At 38.3% G+C, this 23,853-nt stretch overlaps 2 protein-coding genes across 2 annotated transcripts in view; both read left to right on the top strand.

The window, feature by feature from the left end:
• LOC307161216 (complement C1q tumor necrosis factor-related protein 6-like) overlaps window positions 1-23,853 on the top strand; it is a 161,088-nt gene that overhangs the window by 52,453 nt on the left and 84,782 nt on the right. The gene's annotated exons all lie outside the window — the stretch shown is intronic.
• Window positions 3,605-23,456, top strand: slc25a36a (solute carrier family 25 member 36a). Its single transcript, XM_079877526.1, has 7 exons — window positions 3,605-4,070; window positions 7,659-7,823; window positions 10,273-10,350; window positions 14,620-14,720; window positions 20,802-20,868; window positions 21,248-21,537; window positions 22,668-23,456. The coding sequence occupies exons 1-7, from the start codon at window positions 4,030-4,032 to the stop codon at window positions 22,859-22,861; spliced, it is 936 nt and encodes a 311-aa protein (XP_079733652.1). The 5' UTR covers window positions 3,605-4,029; the 3' UTR covers window positions 22,862-23,456.

Below are 23,853 nucleotides of genomic sequence, written 5' to 3'. Positions count from 1 at the left end.
TGATAACACACTGAATAGATATTATAACAAACATGTATTTTATGTTACTTAAGTTAGGTAATGTATAAGTGTATTTTCTAATGTGGCATCTGTATCCTTTACTGTATTTTAGCAACAAGGGTGATTTGAAACATATATTGCATTGTTTGTTATTAAGTCAACTGATTGTTAAAAGTACTAAATTGAAAGAAAAGTATTCAATTGAAAGAAGATCATACTGCTCAGTGATTAACCAAATGTTCTCATTACATTTTAATCTTGTGTTTTGAAACAATGATTATGTGGACTGTGTTACAAGTGTGATCAGTTTGGATTTTTGAACAGTTTGAAAATGTACACCTTGTGAAAACAATGTGTTCGTGCAGATCACTCACCTTACATCAGGTACCACAGAGCCTGCCAGAAAGCTTGCCTGTGACAAGATGGCCGCCGGTGATGACATTAGAGACTGTGGTGAACAAATGAGGTAGTGAATAAAAAAAACTGTAGCTGTGTCTCTCTTTTTCTTTTCTTTTTTCTTTTTTGAAAATGAATCTAAATTGTTACCTCAAATAATAATAACGTACTTCAATTTATTTGAGATTTTTATGAACCATTCACCTAATATGGATGGATGGATATACAGTCTGACTATCATGAGCTTGGAATGTGCACAACTGCCAATTTCCATATTTTTCCATACCTTTATCCATTACTGTAATTATTTAGCATATTCTGGTCATCTTATAAATCTATTTCCATTCTTGTAGTGGCCCACACATTTTGACTTCAGAATTATAATAGGTTTTTATTGACCATGTAAGATTGCTCATAATGAATTTTATTTTCCATTTGTTGGTATCAGCATTAAATAAGAAAAAAATATATAAATAATAGGGCTGTCAAACGATTAATCGCGATTAATCGCATCCAAAATAAAAGTTTGTGTTTACATAATTTATGTCTGTGTACGGAGTATAATTATTTTCTATATATAAATACACACACATGCATATATATATTTAAGAAAAATGTGTTATTTATATATAAAATATTTATATATAATATAAATTATATATAATATAAATATATATACACAGTATATACTTGCAAATATTTCTTAGATATATACATGCATGTGTGCGTATTTATATAGAAAATAATTATACAACGTACACACACATGTATTATGTAAAAACAAACTTTTATTTTGGATGCCATTAATCGCGATTAATCGTTTAAAGGGGGGGGGGGGGGGGGGGGTACAATGGTGTTTCATGTATTCAGAGTTGTTTACAGTGTTAAAGAGATGGATTCTCATGCTTAACATGGCCAAAGTTTTTAAAAAATATTTTGGACGAATAACGGAGAATTTCTGTGCCGAAAATCTTACTTCCGGGTTGGTACAAGTTTCGGCTGGTTTTTTTTCGACCGTGGATCTAATGACGTAGACCAGAGTGGAACTCCTTATATGAGCATTTCTCCCGGAAAAGCTCGCCCGCGCACACGTCGACCAGAGGAGAGCGAGACCGCGCACATCAGCGCGCTTCAACAGGAAATCATCGGCAGCGCTGCATAGTGTCTCCAAAGTGTGTTTTTGGATGTGAGGGAAAGCTTACCATGTTCAGCTTCCCAAAGAACCCAGCGTTAGGAACAGTGGATGCAACGATGAATGTTTTATAAACAAAGCCCAGATCGACGGATTCTCTCTATGGCTCTGGCTTCGCCCACACGGCCCGCCTCCAGACGCTCGGTTTTTTCCGGAAAGACTCGGTACAGCTTATCTTTCTGTTATAAATATAATAAAACTAAAGACTTTTTGGAGATATGAAGGATGCAATACTACTCTATAGGTACTCAAGATTAACAGGAGATTGAGTGAAAATGAGCATTTCACCCCCCCCCCCCTTTAACAGCCCTAGTAAATAATAATAATAATAAAGAAATTTAGACATTTAATTGTGAAATTATGTGTTATTTATTTGCTGTAGTATTGTTGTAATACAAAACAAAAGTCAAATATTGTTAACAAGAATAAATAGTTTAGTTATTTTTAAAAAAAAACAATTAAAGAAAAATGCTCGGACTAGGTCAAGCAAGTTTTCTTCTTGTGATGTTTGGAGTGACTGACCCTATACAGATCAATCTAATTTTAGAATCCTTATCTATGTTAAACAAAGTTCTTCTGCTGACCATAGCTAGATGTTTATGCATGGTTTAATATTAAGTCGATTTAAGTCATGACTTAGTTAAATACATTAAAGATTCTGACACTGCATTTCAAAACAATTTCAGCAATAGCTAGAAAGAGAATGGAAATGAACTGCATGTTTGATGGTGAACTTTGTTCCCTTTGGCAGTATGGGTTGGAATAATGTGCTGCACAGTTAATCATGGACCTATTTTTTCCAGCACCACATTAGGCCCATTGCTAAATGAGAGTATGTACGATCTAATGGATTCCAAGGTGCTGCGCATCAAACTTTTATTGCAGTTTTCTTGTGACCATTCTCATGGCATGACACGGAAATGACACGAAGCTGATAATACATTTATTTAACTTATTTTGGACAATTTTGCCAGTTGGTGTGACAGACAGCTTGTTCCATTTACTTTCGCTGAAATCACAGTTGCTGGTATGAGGTCCTTGATTGATGACCTTATCAGGTCATCCTAATTTGAGGTCATTGTTCTTGCAGTTACATTTGGTCTTGTGAATGGCATGCCTTATCTATAAAAGAAAAAAGTGGTCATAAGTCAGCCATCTAAACAATTTTAACTCTATAAAGGGAGAAGACCCTGTCTGAACCACTTTTTTTTATTGTATTTCATTAGGTTGGCATGCCAAAAGAAATTAGATTTTCCATGCACATGATCTGGAGCTTGTACAATTCTAATCTTGAAACCAAGAGGAGTGTGCATTTTATTCAGCTATTTAGTAAGGAAACCAAATTTTCTTATAAGGGATGCTGTAACTCTTGTCAGCAGACAGACACGGGTCTTCATTCATTTACATAATACAGTGTTCCCATTCCTTTTGACATAATGCATTCCAGAACTTTTTCATGCATTTGTGATTTCTAGATAAGAATTTGTATTTTATAAAAATAATTATATAGAGATTGCACTCACATAGAGACATTTTGTAGTCAAATAAATTTTGTAGAACTGATCATAACTAGGAAACAAAATCACAGTAGCCTATTATTCAATTTAAATAACATGAACTTGTAGATTTCCCTGATTTGAATCACATTTTAATAATTCCCTGGTATGCTCTCCAAAACCAACTCAGATCTGATATTAATAGGCCTACTCAAATAGAAAAGAAAGGAAGAAGTAGTTTTTTTGTCAAACAGAAAAAAAAAAAAAAAAAAGGATATAAATATGACGCTGTAGTAGGCCTGTTAAACTAATCTTGGTTAACGTTTCAGGGGAACTATAATATCAGTTTAGTTGTATTCTCCATATAAACAAATGTGCAAATATTTGTCTTCTTAACCTCTAAAAACGGGATAAATCAATATTTATCAATTGCAAGATCATGTGAAAGGAGCATGATAGGGCGGGGCAAAAAGCGTCACGCAGCAAACCGACCAATCGCGGACTCTGTTTTGCGGTTTCTGATTGGCTCGTAAATAGCGACTCTTGTGTCCATCTCAGTCAGCTCTCCAGCCTCTGAATCACTGGCACTACCGATTCTACACGGATTTAGCTCCACAAAAACCGCGTCCCCTGCAACCACAACCTAGAAATCAGATAGCTGTCTGTGTTGTTTATAAGAAAAGAACGAGATAAATTAAAAGCGAACCCGTCAGAGGCAAAAAAGAGGCATCTGCGCACATTGGCAGCCGTTAGCAGGCTGAGCTAGCCGCATCGCGCGACGCATTTCGCCCGCGAGACATCGGGCTTAATAACTGTGTGCATTATAACCCTCATCCACATCAATTATACGGAGACTGTCCAGCAGAATCGCAGCGGGGTTCGGCGGAGCTGTCCGGCTCTTGCTCGCACTGCAGGCCTGGTTGTGGGTGCGGAGAATGCTAAAGGATGAGTCAGAGGGACACACTGGTTCATCTCTTTGCTGGAGGGTGAGTAGCGAGCCTGAGACAGACTGATCTAGCTGTCAACCCGTCTCTTTGACATTTATACGTTATAGTTGGGCTTGATCGTTCTTAAAATGTAGCATACAAGAAAAGAACAGGTCGACCATTATAAAATGTCAGATAGATGCTCATTCAACATTGCTGTAAATAATCTAGCTGCCTGTCAGCATGTCTTCATGCTACAGATGATCGGATGCTTTATTTGTGAATGCAAGGTCATGCAACAGATGCATAATCTCTTCTGGTTTTGTCACAGAATCCTCTGGAACCCTCCAGACATGGCCGTTTCATGTTTTGCAGGAAGTGCTGTTTCTTTGATGCTTTTCACTCATGTTTTTTTGCTATGCAGAATGAGATTAGAGACAGGAAAAACTCGAGGATGCTCGTTGAATGAATGTGAACCTGTAGCATATTTCTGTTTCCTGTAGCAAATCAGAGGCTTTGTCGTAGGCCTGTGGTTTCAACTGTCAGCTTGATGCTGGATGTGTGACACGGATCTTTCTAGTATAGTACGGCTATTTTTGACTCCATTCTCATTCCTGCATGTCCCTGGCTCCTCTTTTGCACTCCGCGAGGCCCATAGAAACATCATTTTCTTCTTAGTCTTTAAATCAAAGGTTGCTGCCTCGCCAAATTTCATAATCAGAAATGAGGGGAGTGTATCGCTCTTTAACAAGCTCATATCTCTGAAGGTCACTTGATGACTCCAACCCATGAGGGCGATAAGAGGTCTAACAAGTAGCTTCTAATAACATGTGCTATCTGATCATATTCCTACAATGAGTTTAAAGAATTTTGTTACATATGGTGTTGGTGGGAATGTTTTCAGATTAGCTCATTCATACATTTTCTGTGGCATGTCAATATAACTAGTGATGAGTTGTATCTAGAAGTATAATTGTGAGCAGTGAATAGATCACCTGCCACTGGAAATAAATGTGAGAAACAAATCGATGGTTCTGTGAAACAGATAATTACTCAGCAGTGCAAAGGAGAATCCTTTTTGTGCGTAGCAATAACAGTTTTTATAAAGCTTTGAGAGTTAAAATAACCATCCAACTATGCAATTGTCCATTTAAATGGGTTGTTGACCAATAACATTTACTTTAATGGTAAAAAAAAAAAAATCTAGGGAAAGCATATCATTTAAGTGCTGTAGTTTTATACCATATTTTTTTGTATTATCAGTCGATATTGGCTATTTGTTGTCATTTGTCGTTTTTTTTCCTATTTTAAAATTAATTTAGCACTAACTTGACACTGATAGATTATGACAGATTTAACCCTTAAAGGGCACTATCTCTAATTTCAACAGAAATGTATAATCTCACCAGAGAAACCTTTTCATAGTTCCCATAACTAATGGTGGAAGAATCCACTTTTTGGCGTGTTTTTACTGCAGGATCTGAGAACAATTTTAGTTCTAGGAATGCCTTTTAGGGGAACTAAATTAGCTCCTACTTAAGAGTAGGGTCTAACCCATCACAAACTGAATTACAAGTGACACAAGTGTACGTTGATTGGCCAAAAACATGTGAAACACTGGAACCTGGCATTTTTAAAATAGCCTAGGCTACTCCATGAACATGGAAAACAGCGATAAATGGATCAACTCAACCTTTACGCTAAGAAGGAAATCCAACGTGACTTTGAAGGCAGGGACCAAGCGAAACATGATCATGTATTTCTGCTCAGCTAGCAACATTGGGCATCAACCACACAGCAAAGGCTACAATAATCATTTACTTTATTTGTTTAACAGTTCTATCTAATAATGTATCAGATCAGGCTCTGGCTAAGTCATTCTCAGCACCGTCAAAATAAAAGTCCTGTACAACAACCAGAGCGGCAGGCCAAAAAATGTAAGTGATTGCTTGCATCACTTCAAAGTTCCAACTGGTGGTGCGAATGCATCCAGGAAAATGGTCCTAGGGGAACATTTAGTTATTGTACACATTTAAAAAAAATATTGTACATTTACAATACAAAAGTAAATGTACACATTGCACCCATGAGTAACGTCACAAGTGGTTCTTGTGTAGGACTCGTTAGGCTAGTTTGCTCAGATGACAGTATCTGGGATCTTTTGAGTGGACTTGAGTTTCAATTTGGATCAGGTCCTGGTTACTTTAGCAAAGACTTTTGTTAGTTTACACCTGGGAGTTTCAGCCCTTTGAACACTGTTGTGTAAACCTAAAGTGCAAACTGTTTTTTTTGCTTCAAAACTAAACTAATCATTGACCAGGGGACTTCACTTTTTTGGTCACCTTCACATTTGTCTATTTTTGGTCTTGCATTTCAGAAGAAATTAAATGCAGTCCCATTCCTCTTTTCCCGGACTACTTCCCTTTTTTCAAAAAAACAAATCTCTTTATGTAATGGGTTTTTTTTAAGTGTTGAATTCCATAAGTAACTGTGAGTAATAAAAAAAATCTAGTGGAATTTTTCTAATAGGCCTCTGCAGAGCTTTTTTGTAGGAGTGGCAAATGGGTTTTGCTCGTGAAGTCGGCATGATCGTTCTGTTCATCGGCCAACTAGAGAGAGAATGAGTGAGAGAGTCAGTGTGTAAACCTTAGCAGCAACAAACCAGAGGGCTGCATATCTGGGGCAAAGTTCGCAGCTGCTCACTGTATGTGTCTTTTGAAAGGTGGCACAAAAAATAGACCTTCAGAGGTTTAGAACACAATGATTCAATTCTGAGGTCAGCAGGTTTAGCTTGTCAACATTCAGTGCTTCCTTGTCAACTTTATGCACACATAATAAAAGAAGAACAATGTGTTTGAGGTTTGTTTTATTAGTTTGATTGACTGGTGTCTTGTCAGACCTTTGACATTTAGTGACATAAATCTTGTTAGTAGTCAGTTTTGATGCTTTTAAAAGTCAATTAGTGGAAACTCATCAACTGATAAGTGTCTGGTTTGTATGCTATTTCATGCGAGTTGTTTTTAGGTTTTGTTTGTGGGTCTTGACCAGGCCTAATCTCCTGATTATTTGCATGTGGGGCTAACCTTTTTCTACTCCCCCTAGTGCACACAAGCCAATACATGTTAAACTTGACCCACATACAGACAAGTCTAATCATTATGCATGTCAGCGGAAGGAAAAATGCTCTGGCACTTAAAATGCAACACACTTTTATGCCAGCAGCTTATTTTTCATTCATCCTAGAGGATTTTGCCTTTTTGGATCTAGTAGTTTTTTCTTGACAAAAGCAAAATCTCTGTATACATACAGCCTTGGTTAGCATGAAAGGTGTCTTTCAAAAACATAAAAAAAAAAAAACTTCAACTTTTGAACAGCAGTGTATGTAGATTAATGTTACTGTTTATTGATGTGTATTGTTAAATTGTGTACAAATTAAAAGGGTTAAATATCATTCTTGCTTATGCACATTTATTAAAAAAACAGTGTGGATTGTACTGTATTTTACTTCTTGCTCTAAACATTTCAAAATAGTTTAAAAAAGGTGATTTTTTTTTTCCCCCAGTGGCAATTAACTAGTTATTCAGTACAAATTTATATTGCGTGAATAAAAGTGAATAATAAATAATTTTTCTCTCTCTCTCTCTCTAGCTGTGGTGGCACTGTAGGTGCAATATTGACATGTCCATTGGAGGTGGTGAAGACGAGGCTGCAATCTTCTTCGGTGACTCTTTACATCTCTGAGGTTCAGCTCAGCACTGTGAATGGGGCCAGTGTGGCCCGTGTGGCCCCGCCTGGGCCTCTGCACTGTCTCAAGTGAGTACTTCAAAACCCAACCTGGCAAAACCTGGTTTATCATGCTCTAGGGCATTTAAACCAGTGTTGTGATCGTTTCAAAAACAACACGTGAAAGCTGGCAAAAACACTGCAGTATGTTTCTATAGAATATAACACTTATTGGTACCATAAACACTACCAAAGCTTTTGTTTAAAGGAGCTTGACCATCAACAGTTCTAGACTTTGAGCTTTCAATCAAAGCTGTTCTCTGTTCAGTTTCTCTGTGGATCTGCAAATTACAACAATCTGTATTAGAGGTCGACCGATATTGGATTTTACTGATACTGATAACTAAGTTGGGCAGTACCTGCCGATAACCAATTAATTAACCAATCGTTTTTAAAAAAGAAACTGAATCAAAACAATTGGAAATTCGAATATTTTTCTGTTAGTCTGCGTTTACATTGCTTATGCAGTAAAATCTTAATGCGTGTCAAATCTATTGCAATTTCGAGAGTGAATCATTTATATTTGGATGTCACTTCCAAAACTTTGCGGCGTGTAAATGGCTGTTGCAGCATGAAATATAAAACTTTTATTCAAATTCTCAATGGGTTATAAAGCACACAAAGAGTGCTCCCTTTTTTAATAACTAAAAATCTGTCACTCATCTCAGTTCATCATGATATTACAAAGTTCCGTCATAATCAAGCAGTTTACACCGAATTTACACCGACTGCACAATAACTCTCTTATTTGCATCATGTCTACACTTTGTTTGTTAAAATAAGAGGATTCAAGACCATGCATAACTCAGCACCGTACAAAAACTATGGCGTTTTGAGCAGCAAGTGGATTCTGACCAACTTAAATACCTCTGATTGGCCATTGCATTCAAGAGATCAACAGATATGTCTCTGTGATAGGCTACATTGCTCAACGCTGCAAAATACATTGTAAGTAGACACCTTTGATGCTCTCCAGAGCATAAACACAAATACGCACTGGAGCATTTGCCAAATATGTTTCGCCAATATGATATTTTTTAGTGCTGAGGGTGCTTATGCTTTCGATTGAGGATGCTTTGAACCAGCGTTCTCACATCATTAGCTTTAAATATGCAACTTAGCTGGCTAACGAATCCATAGACCTGCCCAGCTAGATATATTAACAAATACAAATAGATCATAACACTCATGTCATTTAAACATTAGTTTCAGATTTTGTGTGTATTTTTGTTATATTGTTCCAATCGTTTGAAGTACTACTGATGTTCACGTCCTCTTCAGCCATGTCGGCAAATTTTATTCACTGTTCTCTACTAATGAAGCATCTAGTCAACAAATGAATCAATTTAAAATATGACAACATGTTCTGTAGTGTAGTGTATACATACCTTTTCATTGTCAAAGTTTTAAATTCGCATATGACGTATTCTGTTGTCAAAACAAACACCAGCAAGGTAGAAGGCACCTTTCTCAGCTGAATATGCAAAAGCAATATATCATTGACATCTAATCTGTAGTGACCGTAGAGGCAAGAAAGTCAATGAAGAAAGAAAGATGGATAATGTTTCTTAATGCCAGCAACATACCTTCATCTGCCTTTGTTCTGCTAACATGGTTGCTGGCCTACCACGAAGGGCAATTAAATTGCTTTCATAACTGTTATTGGCTATTATGTTGCAAATCATTTTTACAAAAGGCTTTGTGCAGTCACATTGACATGGCTATGGCTATTAAAAAAAACATTTTAGAGACTTCAGACATTCTGTTTCTATTATGTGGCTCTTTGAGAGTAGTCGTCTTTATGAGTGCTCTTTGAGCCACATTTGCTAGTGTTTTGCTAGTCTGGCAAATGCTGCAATGCTATGGTTTCTGGGTGTAGCCTTGCTGTCTTTTCCAGGATTAGAATCACTTTTTTTGGCCTCTGGCTAGCAGTGGTATACAGGCCTATTGTATTACTCCAGAATCAGAGGGAAAAGTAGGTCAGAAGAAAATGAGTCGCAGATGCTGTTTAAAAATAAAAACATTTGAAAGAAGAATCTCTTTCAAAAAAGTCTGAACATGTCTTGTCTAATTCCAAGCAAAACATTGACTTTCCACCTAGTCTGTGTAATGCTGGTCAGCACGACCCCATCTCTGGATTTGTTGAATGCTCTTAACCTATTTTTAGTTGATCTGAATTACACATTCAGAGGCCTAGGCTATTTGACTGCTGTCTGTATAGCTAAAACCGTCATATGATACAATTAAGCACAGCAGACAGCACTGATTAAGGTACAGCTTGGCATTGGTTCTCCCAATTACCTACTTCATCTCAAACCCTTTAGTTGGTCTGGATAACTTATTAAACATGGTGCAGCAGTGTTGAATGTTATGGCAACAACATGTTACCTTGTTAAATCTTCCATTATTAACGATCACCATAATGGCAAGGTTGCAACACGGTTACATATACTGTTCTAACTTTCTCTATTTTTCTCAGGTTAATACTGGAGAAAGAAGGTCCTCGCTCACTCTTTAGGGGCCTGGGGCCCAACTTGGTGGGAGTGGCTCCATCCAGGTATGACCCGTATGCAAAAACACAAATGCTATAGAGTGCAACAGTGGCCGTCCACTTTTTCAGCGGCCTTGATTCTGGAAGTGTTTATCCCATTTATTCTTCCCATTTAAAAAAAAAAAAGTCTCTGTTAAAGAGTTTTAAACCATGAACAAAACCGACTAGCTACAAGGTGAATCACAACATTACTACTGATGCAGTGTGTAGCTTTTTATTTAAACACCCATGTCGGAAGACATATTCAATAGCCAAGATTCATCGGGCTCAAATTTAGCAAGAGTGGTTCAGGGAGACTCTAATAGACTCTAAAGAGTGGTTCCACTCTCCCATTGTCAAATAAAGATCTCTGACAAAAATGAATGCTACTCTTGGTGAAAATAAATGTTGTGATTAGGCATGTGACGGTATAAAATGTTCATGTTGCTATAATTGCTGAAGCTTTTAAAAAAGTGTTGTCACTATAACAGGTTTAATAACTTTTTTTCTTGTAACAAAAAGAACTGAACATTTAAATACAATAAACCAATACACAAAAATTCATAAAGTAATCAAATGTTTCAAACAGATTAAAGTGCAAAAGAATTCTAAAGAACAATAGTTAACACTTTACTATAAGGTCTCATTAGTTAACGTTAATGCAATAACACATTAACAATGAGCAACGGCTTAATTTGTTACTGAAGTTATTATTCTTTGTTAAAGTTTGTTAAAAAATACAACTGTTAGTTCCTGTTAGCTCAGATCAATTAAATAATAGTTACAACTTTTGATTTTAATAAAGTGTTATTAAATGTTGAAATGAACATTAACTAAGATTAATAAATGCTTTAGAAGTATTTATGTATTTAAGTACCGTATTACTGTATACCGGCACATGTCTAGTTGTGATGTTGCATAATGTTGTTGAAACAATGCCATGACGAATGCACTCTAAAGCCTGGAACACACCAAGCCGACGCCGACGAACTAGCGCTGATGAAAGCCGACTGTGTTGTCGCCTCGCGTCGGTGTAAAAAGCTGCACTTGAACACACCGAGAGAACTACTGCCGACTGTTGGCTAGAATGCGCGTTCTGTGCCTGCGTGTAAATGCAGATATATTCGTCTATACTTGTCATTCAAAAAGGGAAACCGACGCTGTCGGCTGCAGATACACAAACCATAAACAAAGCAGTGTGTGCTTACCATTTTGAATATCAATCCTGCTAAACAAACACTTTCTTCATTCCACTCCTCTTGTGTTAATATTGAAATATTCGCCAAGGAACACTCAGGCAAGATGACGTAACATTAGAAGAGCATCTATCTGTACCGTTTTGACTTTGCTCGCTGTTTTGCTATTATTCTCGTGCACTGACTCGTTCACTAAGCTGAACAGCCAATCAGAGTTCCCTCTTTCACCGACGGCCCGACGCCGATTCAACATGTCGAATCGGCCGAAAAAAAGCAGACAAGGACCAATTTCAGCCGACGGTGCGGAACACACTGAGGAAACTTAGTCGGCCGACGCACAAAAACTGCCCGACGGCCGACCGTCGGCTTGGTGTGTTCCAGGCTTAAAGGTAAAGCTAATTTAAGTAGTTTAAGGGTGTAGGGAGATGAAATCTACTTCATGAGAGTTCATTTGGTGTGATTTGCTTATTGTGATTCTCTGATTGGTGGAGATTTCTTTGCAGAATCACGGTAAACGTAGCTTTTCACCTGGAATTCCACATGAATGTTTAAAAAATAAGTTTAAATAATGTGGTCTGATGGCTTAAACAAAAGCATGTAACAACATCGTAGCTCACAGTAAGTCGGTCTTTATAAGTTATCGTTCAAAATCAATTTCCCTATAGGGAAAATGAATGGGATTTTTACTTTTGTAACTCAAGTGGTTTGTTTTGTGTGTGAATTTTGCATCTGCCTATTAATCTTGATAGGCTTAAAATGATCTTTTTTTGTAAGAAACCTTAATATTAAAGTGTGATACTATAGAAATCTGAGTTTGCAAGCAAGCATGCCCTTCAGAAAATATTAGCTGTAACTCATTTTCTGTCACAAACGTATGTGTTTAATTTTTCACTGTTTCCTGTTGGGGTTGCTTTATTTCCTCATTGTGGTCAAGATGGAAGAGAAAAACGTTTTTTCCCCCTCAAACTGTTACATAAGTGCCTGATGGTCATGTCTCATTGCTCTAATCTCAGTGTATCATCATCAGGGGAGCATGTCACTGTCTTATTACGGACTAAAGTGGCTATGGGTCCTCTGTTGTTCCACCGCTTACTTCTGGATCGTTTCCACCGACCGTACCAGTACAGTACAGTTCAGTACAGTACGATTCGGAACGGTAAACCCTGATCCGGCTTGCGTTTCCACCGCCAGCAGTACCCTGACTTGATAGGCATGGTGTATGCCGGAAAGTAGCAATCAACAACATTCTCGCGCGAAGAAGAAAGAGACACAGTAAACAACAATCATACAGAGTATCCACCTCCTGGGTTGGCCATGGTACATTGCTGCCTGCCAACATTTGGTTGCAACAGTACTGTGTTTCAACTGTATATGAAAAAAATGGCACCTCTTGTGTTGTCATTGCCCTTGTAGCATGCGCAAGTGACGATTCTCATATATTTAGTATTGTTTATGAAAGTGATCGCATTCTCTGCTCTGTATGAGTGTATCGACTCATTACCTCCAGTGAATATTCCCTCTCTCCTGTATGAATCAGTTTGTTCATTGACTGCAGTGTGTCATCATTATGCTACAGACTAGCCGCTCTCATGCTCTCATTCACTTGAGCTTTATGTGCATGTCTGTGCAGTTTAATCTCATTTATATTGGTATGTGGGAGATGGTGTTGCAACTAAACCACTTAAAATATCTGTATTGCAGTTTCATGCTGTAGGAGATGTGTGTGTATGAGTGTGTTTCTCACCATCTGTGCGTGTGTTTCTCAGCATTCCTGTCCTGTGTGTCCTCTGCCATCACAGCTGGAATGGCTACCTCGTGACCATTTGCATTACATAAAGATTAAATGCACACGTAGGTAGAAATAACTTGGTATGTGCTTATATTCACATACTGACATTAACTATACACTTTAAGATTGTAAACCATAATTAATTTCAGCTTTTTGATCCGAGATCCAGTTTGAAGTTATGTAACATCCTCCTGTGAAGGTCACGTTATTTCATTCAGATGGCCAAATTAAGCCGTGCACCAAACTACAGCATCATTACTCGCGCAGGATTGGCAGATGTTTAGACTGGGATCTGATTGGCTGTCATTCAAACGGAAAAGAGCACTGATTGGCTGTCTTTTTGAAGAGGCGAGAAGAAGCATGTGTTGTAAGCAAATGGCTGCTTAGCTTGTTGGCAGGTCACTTAGTGATGCCTTAAAATTTACTGTTGGTGTGTGTGTGTGTGTGTGTGAGAGAATTATGTAACCTAGATTAAAGCAAAGGAAAAAACCTTCCCACTGTGGAAGGCTTAAATCCTACACCGGAAATTTTCATTTGAATAATCCTGTTTGGTTTTTTTTTGTCTTTGTGTTTTTTTAGCATTTGCCCTGTCTAAGAAAATAATTCTGGTAGCTATGGACATGTGATCTGATGAGCATGGCATACCTCTGTCGTATCAGTCTTCATATACAGATTAGAGCACATCAGTCTTTTTGTTTTGTTTTGTTTGAAGCTGTATAATGACATTGTCACCCTAAAGGCATTGAGTTTGCATAATTTTTCATGTTCCACTCCATCTCGAGCGGAATGAGTTTGACACATGCGCAGTACAATTGCTTTTTTAGACGTCAGAGGGCAGCAGTGAGTCGTGTCATTTACAAGACATTCGCTCTGAAGGATAGAAGAAGAAAAGTAGCAGAACCGCCACTGCATGCAAGAACCAAAACAAAAGCGATGGAGAAAGAAAAGCTACCTTGTTTTACTGTTTTGTATCACTCTTTCCCCACTCTTCTTTGACTACTGCACAGTACATCACAACTGTGCGTATTGCCACCTAGTGGACTCTTCCGTCTCAACATTCACCTTGCGAATGCGCTGTTGTACGCGCACCGTCTGCGCAGATGTCTGCGGACCCTCCCGATGATGAAAATTACGTCACATGGACAGTGTGCAGACAACACTTCCCAAAAATATTCATGTGAAAAACATAACTAAAAATATTTCTTCTTTAAATAAAGAAAGAAAGATTTTGTCCCTTCCACTTCTAATAAACACTGAAATATTGAAATACTCAAAAGCAATTTATGCTGTTCATTTCTGTTTTGTCCACAGAGCAATATATTTTGCTGCCTACTCCACAGCCAAAGAGAAGCTGAACAATGTGTTTGATCCTGACTCCACACAGGTGCACATGCTGTCCGCTGGTTTAGCAGGTAAGAGTCCCAGCAACATCTTTCACGTAGATGCATTTTTTGACTTAAGTTTGCATTGGTTCTTTTTTGTTTGTATTTCACACACTGAACTAAACTAATACTCACCTTTTAGTGTGCACAAACAAGAGAATGCATCATTTGGGTTTTTATAACCGATGTTTGTCAGTCGCTTTTGATTTTAGCAATTACAGCCTTATTACGATAAAATGTTTTATCCTAGTTGACCATCTAGTACAAATGGGGAAATTTAGACATGGTATTTGCCTCGTGTTTTGGGTTACCTTTTTCAAGGTATGACAGCATCTAGACCGAAATCACAATTAAAGACTTTCAGGATCAAAATACATAAGACCAAGCTAAAGTTTTAAAGGAGCTAAAAAATATTCAAGCAAATCATTTTGAAAATATTTGTTCTCTCTTTGTCTACTCTTAGGGTGCTTTCACACTGGCAGTTTAGTTCAGAACGGGGCATGGTTGGCATGAAAAATCACTAATGTGAATGGTGTCATGCGGACCCGGGTGCGCACTGGGGTACCGAACCCGAGACTACGTAGAGGAGGTGGTCTGAGTTCGGTTGCTCCCGAACCGTGCTGCGGTTTGAGTGAAATTGAAAGCAACAGGGACTTGTTACTGCGCGCTAGTAACCTGCGAATGCGTTTTTAGCCGATCATGATGTATTTAGTTAAATAAAACACGTGTAACGGATGATAGTGTTGATGATTTACCTTGGATACAAGCAAGAGTGAGCCTGTAGTGTATACACCAAGCGTGCCGCACAAGCCCTGAAAAGTGAAGCCAAAACGTCTCGATCGCCCCCCAGTGACTGGTCCTAGTATAGGTCATAAGCCCCGCCTCCCCGTGTTATTCAACGGGACGTGAGACCAACTAAACAATTAAATTACACTTCAAATATCTTTTTCCAAAGGTGGTTTCTTTCATTTGCTGTCGTTTTTATCACGCTGATGTAAGTTCAAGTGTCTGTTTCAAAAATAAGTTGGTTTTTAGTTAGTTACGTGATGCGGTGGTGTAACGTCATGATTGACAGCTGTGATTGACAGGTTCTCCGAGCGAAGTAGTCACTGAAGCACCAACGGACATTTTTTTCGGGATCTTCGAGGACTGAGGAGATTGTATTTACTTTATTTTAACAAGCCTCTTGTCGTACTGCAATCAATTTTTAAAAAGTGTGCAGAATCCACTCTCCCTGAGTGCATTCTGCGAGGGTGAGGGCGGAGCGTTGATTTCGCGGCTTTACTTCCTGCTCACTACTGTGCAGGTCTGGTCCCGAAATCGCTACTGCGCAGACTCAAGTTCCAATATGTCAGCGCCATATCGGGACTCTGGCGGCTTCAGTTCTCATCAATGGAAGAGAGCGAAGGGGCGTCATCCATCTTTTTTTACAGTCTATGGTATACACGCATAGCGTAGCAACAATTTAATTGAAATCCACTGTCTCCTCAAAAGAGTCTGTTTGCAAGCGGCAGAAAACCAACTTATGCCACACACACACGGTATTGTTCACTCAGCTGCGCATAATAGCTCCAAATTAATAAAAAACACAATATATTGACCTGCGATCTGTTTTCTATCATGCGCCGTGTACGTTTGCGATGACGTAAGATGCACGCAAACACACCAGGTTTCGATAGAATCAATTCGAGTGTGAAACCAGACCAACGCTGCGGGGGGCGCCGGGACGCAGTGTGAAAGCACCCTTTCTTAGTTTCAGTTTGATAAATTAATATATTATTTTACAGAATGTAATCAACACAGAAAGAAAATAGTACATCTAGAATTGAAAATTTGATGTGAAAAAATGATAAAAAGTATTTTTAAAGCAATTCTAAGCTAACTTTCAAGCATGTAATATCTACTTGAAAGCTTGTTAGCAATATTGCAAAAAAAGATCCTCAAAGTTTGGATTGTGCTTTCCTTTCCCAGTTTCTTTTTTTTTTCCTTTTTTTTGTTTTCTTCTACCTTTTGAGGGCTGGAGGACATAAGTCATTACATGCCAGTGTGCTACTAAAAAGTCTGGCTTCACACGCTCTCTGTGCTGTGTGTAGTAGCGGCCGCTAGCAGGGCGCTACGCTAACATGTAGAGTGCCATGCGCGGTGGGCAGCGGTCCTCGCGACTGACACGGGCGGGATCGGGACGCCTCAGGTAGTCACGTCTCTACTCACCGGTATGATCATGATTCTCCTAATGATAATGATGATTAATAAATGATAATGATGGTTATTTAATTTAATGTAGCCACTGTAGCTGGCTTGTAGTTCTTTTCTTTTCTTTTTTTTTTTTAACTTCCTTGTGATTATACAGTTTTGACACATGGCCCCCTTGCCAGCCTGTAACCCCCTAAAAAGGTAAATTCAGTGAAAAACTACTTGCACTTCTTTTCTTTTTTTTTGTCATTTAATTTCAATACTGAATGCTAACCTTGTCATTCGATTGCAGTATGTAGGCTATGCATTATTTTACAAGACAGTGTCACAACGTAAACATTCCTAGCATGTTCTGTCTTTTCGTTGTTGATAAGAGGGGCCACACGGCCTGACAAACTCCACGGATAGCCTTTGCATTGCAAAAGTGGTTAAATATAGATCCCTGAAGGCCTGCGATGGAAAATTGGCATCCGATAAGGGACAAGCCAATGAAATATTCATTACATGTGCCGCTCTCTTCTCAAAAGCATAGGTGACTGTTTTTTTCCTTTCTTAATTGCTCTTTGTATCAGCATCAGTTCACAGTTGCCTCCAGCTCAGTTCTTGCAACCTGATCCATGTCATGTATGGCCCACACATTGTTCATCATTGTGGTTAGGTTATGACTGAGTCATATAGAGCCAGACAAAGTCATGGTGTGATTAGACATCTTTAAAAGTCACAGCAAGGCCTCTAAAATCAACAGCTTCTTCAGACTGTTAAAAAAGTTAAATGGTGCACTCATACAGAGGATTCCAAACTCTGCATTGAAAGTGAATCTAGTTTGAACCTGAACTTTAAAATTTAGAAAACATGTTAAATCAATATATTACAAATACACTATCGGTAAAAAAAAAAAAAAAAAAAAAAAAGAATACTGCTAATATTAAGGATGCATTAAATTGATCAAAAGTGACAGGAAAGTAAAGACATTTTTAATGTTACAAAATATTTATCCAAGAATCCTGAACTTTTTTTTATCATGGTTTCCAAACAAATATGAAGAACATTTGAGCTATGTCATTAGTTAGATCAGACATTTTGACCGTATTATATAAACATATTTTTATTGTTAAAAAAAAAAAAATCCCATTCTACAGGAACCAACATATTCAGTACAATTTTTTTTGCGGAAGTAGTATTTTCCAAATAGCAGAGCCACAATTTAATCTTTCAGAAATTGCGTTCGGCAATGATTTTGCCAGCAGGAATGACAAGGTTAGCATTGGACTTTGACATGCACTGCCTCTGACCCTCCTTAAAGTTATTGTTTATATAAACTTTGATCCTAGTTTGATTTTGTAGCTGTTTATATGACCCAGCATTGATAAAGCTCATTTATGGTCAAGATAAATAGTGTTACTGCAGCAGGATCAACTCTGTTCTGTACCTTTACATTTCAAATGAACAACACTGGTATAATGATGTCCTTTAAAACTCAAAAATTCTCTCTCTCTCTACCTTTCTCTCTCTCTCTCTCTCTCTCTCTCTCTCTCTCTCTCTCTCTCTCTCTCTCTCTCTCTCTCTCTCTGTGTCTCTCTCTCTCTTTCTACCTCTCTCTCTACCTTTCTCTCCCTCTCTCTGCCTCTCTAATCATATTTCTCTGTCTCTCTATCCATAAAAAAGGAAAGGAAAAAATAAAAGCACTCTCTTAATTGTTTAAATGGGTGGTGGGCGGGATGGAATGGTCATTGTTTGATGTAATTGGTGTGCGGGGCTGGGATGGGGAGGTGGGCAGGGTTTATTTTGATGGTTCCACTCCTTCATGGGTTTGACTTGGCTCTGAGGGGCATGTGGACTGCTGCTTGTGACTGTGGTACAGAAAAGCCTGTGTCTATTTTAGGCCTTTACTGTAGCTTTCACCCTGCGTGAGGGTCTGTGAGCCAGCCTGCTCTGCCCCCCATATCTGCAGGCTTCGTCCTGCAGCTGTGAGGAGAGGAGCTTTGCCCCTCCCCTGTGAGTACTCGTCAGAGACACACTCTCTCTCTCTTACTCTCTTGTACCGATCTGTCATCCCCCCCTCCCCTTCACCAGTCAGTTGCCTTAGGCCTCTTACCCTCTCTAGAGCTTCTTCTCTAGCTCAATAGACTTCTTTTGGTTTGTTTAGCCGAACACTGATGTTTTACACTGTACTGTTAGAAATGCACATGAATACCTTCATCTTCAATTGCCATTGTCTTATGCTCTCTTTCGTTTTTTTTTTTGTTCGGGGATATTTTGTGCACCCACAACACCAAGCACAGGCTTTGTGCTTCATTTTGCTGCAGTTGAACAGATAAACTAATTGTTCCCACTTCCCACAAACATCAGACAGAATATTTTGCTGTTGCTTTAAATGCTGATAATACAATGCAAGCACACTTAAATCTTTTAAGATGCACGTAGCCTTAATTTGCAAACACATACCTTAACAGCAAACAGGAATACATTTGGACATTGACTACGTTTACATGCACCCTCATAAATGTGATTATAATGGGATTTTGGCAGTGTTGCGAATAAACTTCACCTCATGTAAACACAATAATCATAATCGTGGTAACCATAATTGCTTCAAACTATGTGGCGTACGCCAATGTTAATCGCAATAAGCAGGCATTTAAACACCTTTGCATTATCACCGCTCTGACCAAAGTGTGCATATGCTCGGAAGTACACGGACGACGTGTGTTTATGAATGAACTCCATGACATTATTCTAAAGTTTTTCCTCCACTCTGAATCGAAATTGGTGCAGAGAACGCGACGGCAACGTAGGCAACCCCAGTTACAGCAGCATTGCCATGTTCATCACGGTCCCGAATAACATACAATACGTCCATAGAAATGTGTTTTACATTTGACGCAAGTAGATTAAAACAGTGGCCAGTAACACACCTACTGTACGTGAGTTCATCATTTGTGCAATGCTTTGGGGTATGTGAAGAATGGCAGTAAAAATAACCACACTTTGGCGAATAATCAGAATAATGAGAATTGCATGTAAACGGGAGTGAATAGATTTGCTCATGTCATGTAAACATCTAACTGCGATTTAAGTTCTTAATCTGATTATTGTATAAAAAAAAAAAAATCGCATTATTGGTGCACATGTAAACGTAGTCACTGTTGTGCTAATCTCCTTTACTAAGATTTTGTCATATCACACAATCTTGCCGGCATAGTACTCGCATGGCATGCCTTTCAACTACATCACAGCGGTGGCATAATTCACTGCCCATGCTGTGAAAAACAGTCATTTACCTAACGTAAATAACAGTTTTTGTCATTTGGCTGCAGTTATGTAACTGGATAGTGGTTCTTTTTAACTTAAGACTCTTTTCTCAAGATGTTTATCTCATTTAGCTTCCACTCAATCCATAAAATACTGTGAGGATAGGGCTAAATATTCAAGAAGTAAAGCTACATTAGTTTTAGAGTCCTGTTATAGATGAAAAATTGCTTAATGCTTTAGCTAAAAGGCCTTATTTACTGCTGTGGCCACTTTAAGATGTGCTTATGGCTCTTTTACCTAAATCATTAAATAAGTGCCTAGTGGATCTGCTATGGTTTTCCTGACATTAGATAGTAATCGCTGTTAATGATGCTGGGCATTGCTGAGGGGGAACTTGTAGTCCATATCACGATGCTGTTGTATGAGATTGGTGTGACATGTCCTGATATGCTGAAACAAGAGGCTAACAAGATTAATATTCTACATTTTAAACCGAAACAATCAGGCCATAAGCATATTTTACAGAGGTCCACAGCACTTCTCTGAAGTGTGGAGTTTCTTAAGGGAAAGTTTGTTGTTCTAGAGTCATTAGACCTGCTGAAAGTGCTCTGAGTTGCTTTGACAATATCACTTCCAAGCCTAATCTGGAACACCTCTTTTTCCCAGGGTTCACTGCCATCACAGTAACCAACCCGATCTGGCTTATAAAGACTCGATTGCAGCTTGATGCCAGGCAAGTAATACTATTCGTTCAAAAGTTTGGAGTTGGTTAGAAGTTTTTGAAAGAAGTCTCTTATGCTCACCAAGGCTGCATTCTTTGATCAAAAATACAGAAAACTGTAATATTTTGCAATATTGTTACAATTTAAAACAAAATCTTTTGTAAGATTATAAATCTTTCACTTTTACTTTTGATAAATTTAATGCATCCTTGCTGAATAGAAGTATTAATGTTTTTTTGGGAGGGGATTTTTATCCTTTGAACGGTACTCTGTTTACTCTTCAATTTCAGAACGTCACCCATTGAAACAGATATTTAAGGGGACATTAAAGGAAGAAATATTATAACCAGATTTCTGACATTTATCAAATGTTTTTCTTTCTTTCTTTAGGAACCGCGGAGAACGGCGCATGAGTGCATTTGAGTGCGTCCGGCGTGTCTATCGGTCAGATGGGTTACGGGGATTCTACAGGGGCATGTCCGCTTCTTATGCTGGCATATCAGAGACTGTCATCCACTTTGTCATCTATGAAAGCATTAAACGCAAACTAATTGAGTCCAAGGCCAACGCTAACATGGATGACGAAGATGAATCTGTAAAAGACGCTTCAGACTTTGTTGGAATGATGCTGGCTGCTGCCACATCCAAGACCTGTGCCACGTCAATTGCATATCCTCATGGTGAGTGCTGATTTATTTACTTTTTGTTCTTGATGGTTAATATGTTAATATTTGTTACATTTATGAGTTTGGAGTTGGCATGTTAAGTTAGGGGCCGTTACATGACAACGTTTTCAACTAAAAGCGGAAGACTTATGTGTTTTTGCTGAAATTGGCATTACAGTGAATATTTCTGGCTTTGTGAAGATGGAATTTACCCAGATGACAAAGTAATAATACAGTATTATCAAGATTAACATCCTTAGAATGAAAATCGGTCAAAAAGAATTATAGATTATGTAATTTTGGGTCTATAGGCATGTGCGTTCGGCTCGAGTGCACTGATGTCAAAGAATGCATTTGCGCATCACAAAGTGACATCGCCAACTACCTGTCTGGCATGCATAATACAGCGTTATTAGTCGGTTTCATGGATCCATGTGAGCGGGGATCGTTTTGATAACGTTGTCATCTGTACAAGGAAAAAAAAAGTTTCCGTTTTTAGCACATCGTTGTCGTGTAAACGGACTCTTAGTTTGTTGGCATTTGGTTAATTCTTTAACAGTCATGTTGACCCTCCATCCATTAAATGCTTGAAATCGTGACTTGCGACATATTTTCAAAGTTAAGCCTACCTTCAAACTCCATCAGTCAATTTTTCTCGTTTATTTTCTTTTTTAGATTTAAAATGTAGCAATTAAAAGGCACTGGAAAATGTTGTCATTTAATGGAAAAAAAAAATTAAGACCAGGGGCTTTTCCCCCGTTTAAACAAACCGAAAAAAGTTAAATGAGTTATTTTGTTAAATGAAGAAATATTATTCTGTAAGAAAGCTATTCTGTATAGCTGACCAAATATTTGTACAATTTTTTTTTTTACAATTTTCTTAAATTAATGTATACATTTTTAAGTTAGTTTTTTCACTTAATTTATTTGCATAATATTATATAACTTAATATATTTTTATGATGTCATTTAGAATGAAAGAATTTGTTTATTAAATATAAATGCAGAAATAAAAGCACTTTTTTGTAGTATCAGACTTTTGAACTTCACTCCTTTTTTTTTTTTTTTTTTTTTTTTACTTTGTCAAACAGTTTTTTTTTCCTCTGACAAATAACTGTTTGTTTTTTCTCTTTCTCCCATGACAGAGGTTATTCGTACCAGACTACGTGAGGAGGGCAGCAAGTATCGTTCGTTCTTCCAAACTCTAAATATGGTGGTCCGGGAGGAGGGTTACAGAGCACTGTACCGAGGCCTCACCACTCATCTGGTCCGACAGATCCCTAACACTGCTATTATGATGTGCACCTATGAGCTGGTGGTCTACCTGCTCAATGGTTAACAGATGGAGAGAGACCAGGAAAGAGAGGGAGAGAGAGAGAGAACAGGGTGAGAAAGCGAAAGCTAGATGGAGACCAAGAGAGTGATTGTCCCTGGCTTTTACACCAAAGGAAGCAGAACAAATCCTAGAAACGCATTGTTAACCCGGACCCCCAAAGGGGGCTGTAGTCTCCGAGAACAAGAAGGTTTTGAGCCTGTCAGACTGGAGAGCGTTTCAAAAAAGAAAGACCGATGGTGAACAGACACGCTAAAGCAGTCTGTCCATTTGAAATGTTTTACGAGAAGTCCGTTTTGAAAGGACAATCAGAGAGGGGAATGCTTGAAGAAAATGCGAAAGCCTGAATTGGCAGAATTCCTTCACATTCAAGGGGAAAAAAAATCATCCTTTCACAGCCATTTCGTTTCAAAAATCATTTTATCTGAGCCATTTCTTTATAAAAAAGAAAAACAAGCCTGTCAAGATCTGAAGTAACTGAAGGTCTTTGAAGGAAAGTAAAAAAAAAAAGCACAAGAAAGAGTTTTCAGATGTGGCACAATAGCACTACTGTAAAGGATGTTTTTCTTTTTTAGTTCACCATTTCGTAAAGATGATGCTTTGCCTTTCAAGCATTCTCCTCTAGATGTCACCTTCCACTCTTTCCAAACTTGCCAGGCAGATGGTTGTCCACGCACAAGAGTCCATTTGCTGTTGTTAAATTGACGGTCACGTGATACGTGGCCCCTCATGTGCTTCAAACTGAAGTGTTTCTTCGTTAGGTTCATATTAAGTTTAACCATACTTACTTTGTGTGTGTTTTCAATGATCATACCGTTGTCCTAATATCAGTATAGTATATGCTCTGGGTGGTATTTTTGAATTGGGAGATGTTGTCCTGCTTGCATCACTGGGCCTTTCTCGAATTTATCTCCTCGGTTCACTGCTGCAAAGCCTCTACTTGAATCCCAGTTGTCGGCGAGAGCCAGAGATAAATTTGCCGAAGGCTAAATGGTAGT

This window comes from Squalius cephalus (genome assembly GCF_949319135.1).
Source record: "Squalius cephalus genome assembly, chromosome: 7".
Lineage (NCBI taxonomy): Eukaryota > Metazoa > Chordata > Actinopteri > Cypriniformes > Leuciscidae > Squalius > Squalius cephalus.
The sequence above is the reverse complement of the archived record's forward strand: the minus strand, read 5'-3'. Positions and strand labels throughout refer to the sequence as shown.

Bases quoted from the DNA above. Each gene is read 5' to 3' on its own strand.
- slc25a36a (XM_079877526.1), top strand. From the start codon at position 4,030: ATGAGTCAGAGGGACACACTGGTTCATCTCTTTGCTGGAGG. The intron at 4,071-7,658 runs GTGAGTAGCGAG...CTCTCTCTCTAG, and splicing joins GTTCATCTCTTTGCTGGAGG to CTGTGGTGGCACTGTAGGTG. The intron at 10,351-14,619 runs GTATGACCCGTA...TTTTGTCCACAG, and splicing joins GTGGGAGTGGCTCCATCCAG to AGCAATATATTTTGCTGCCT.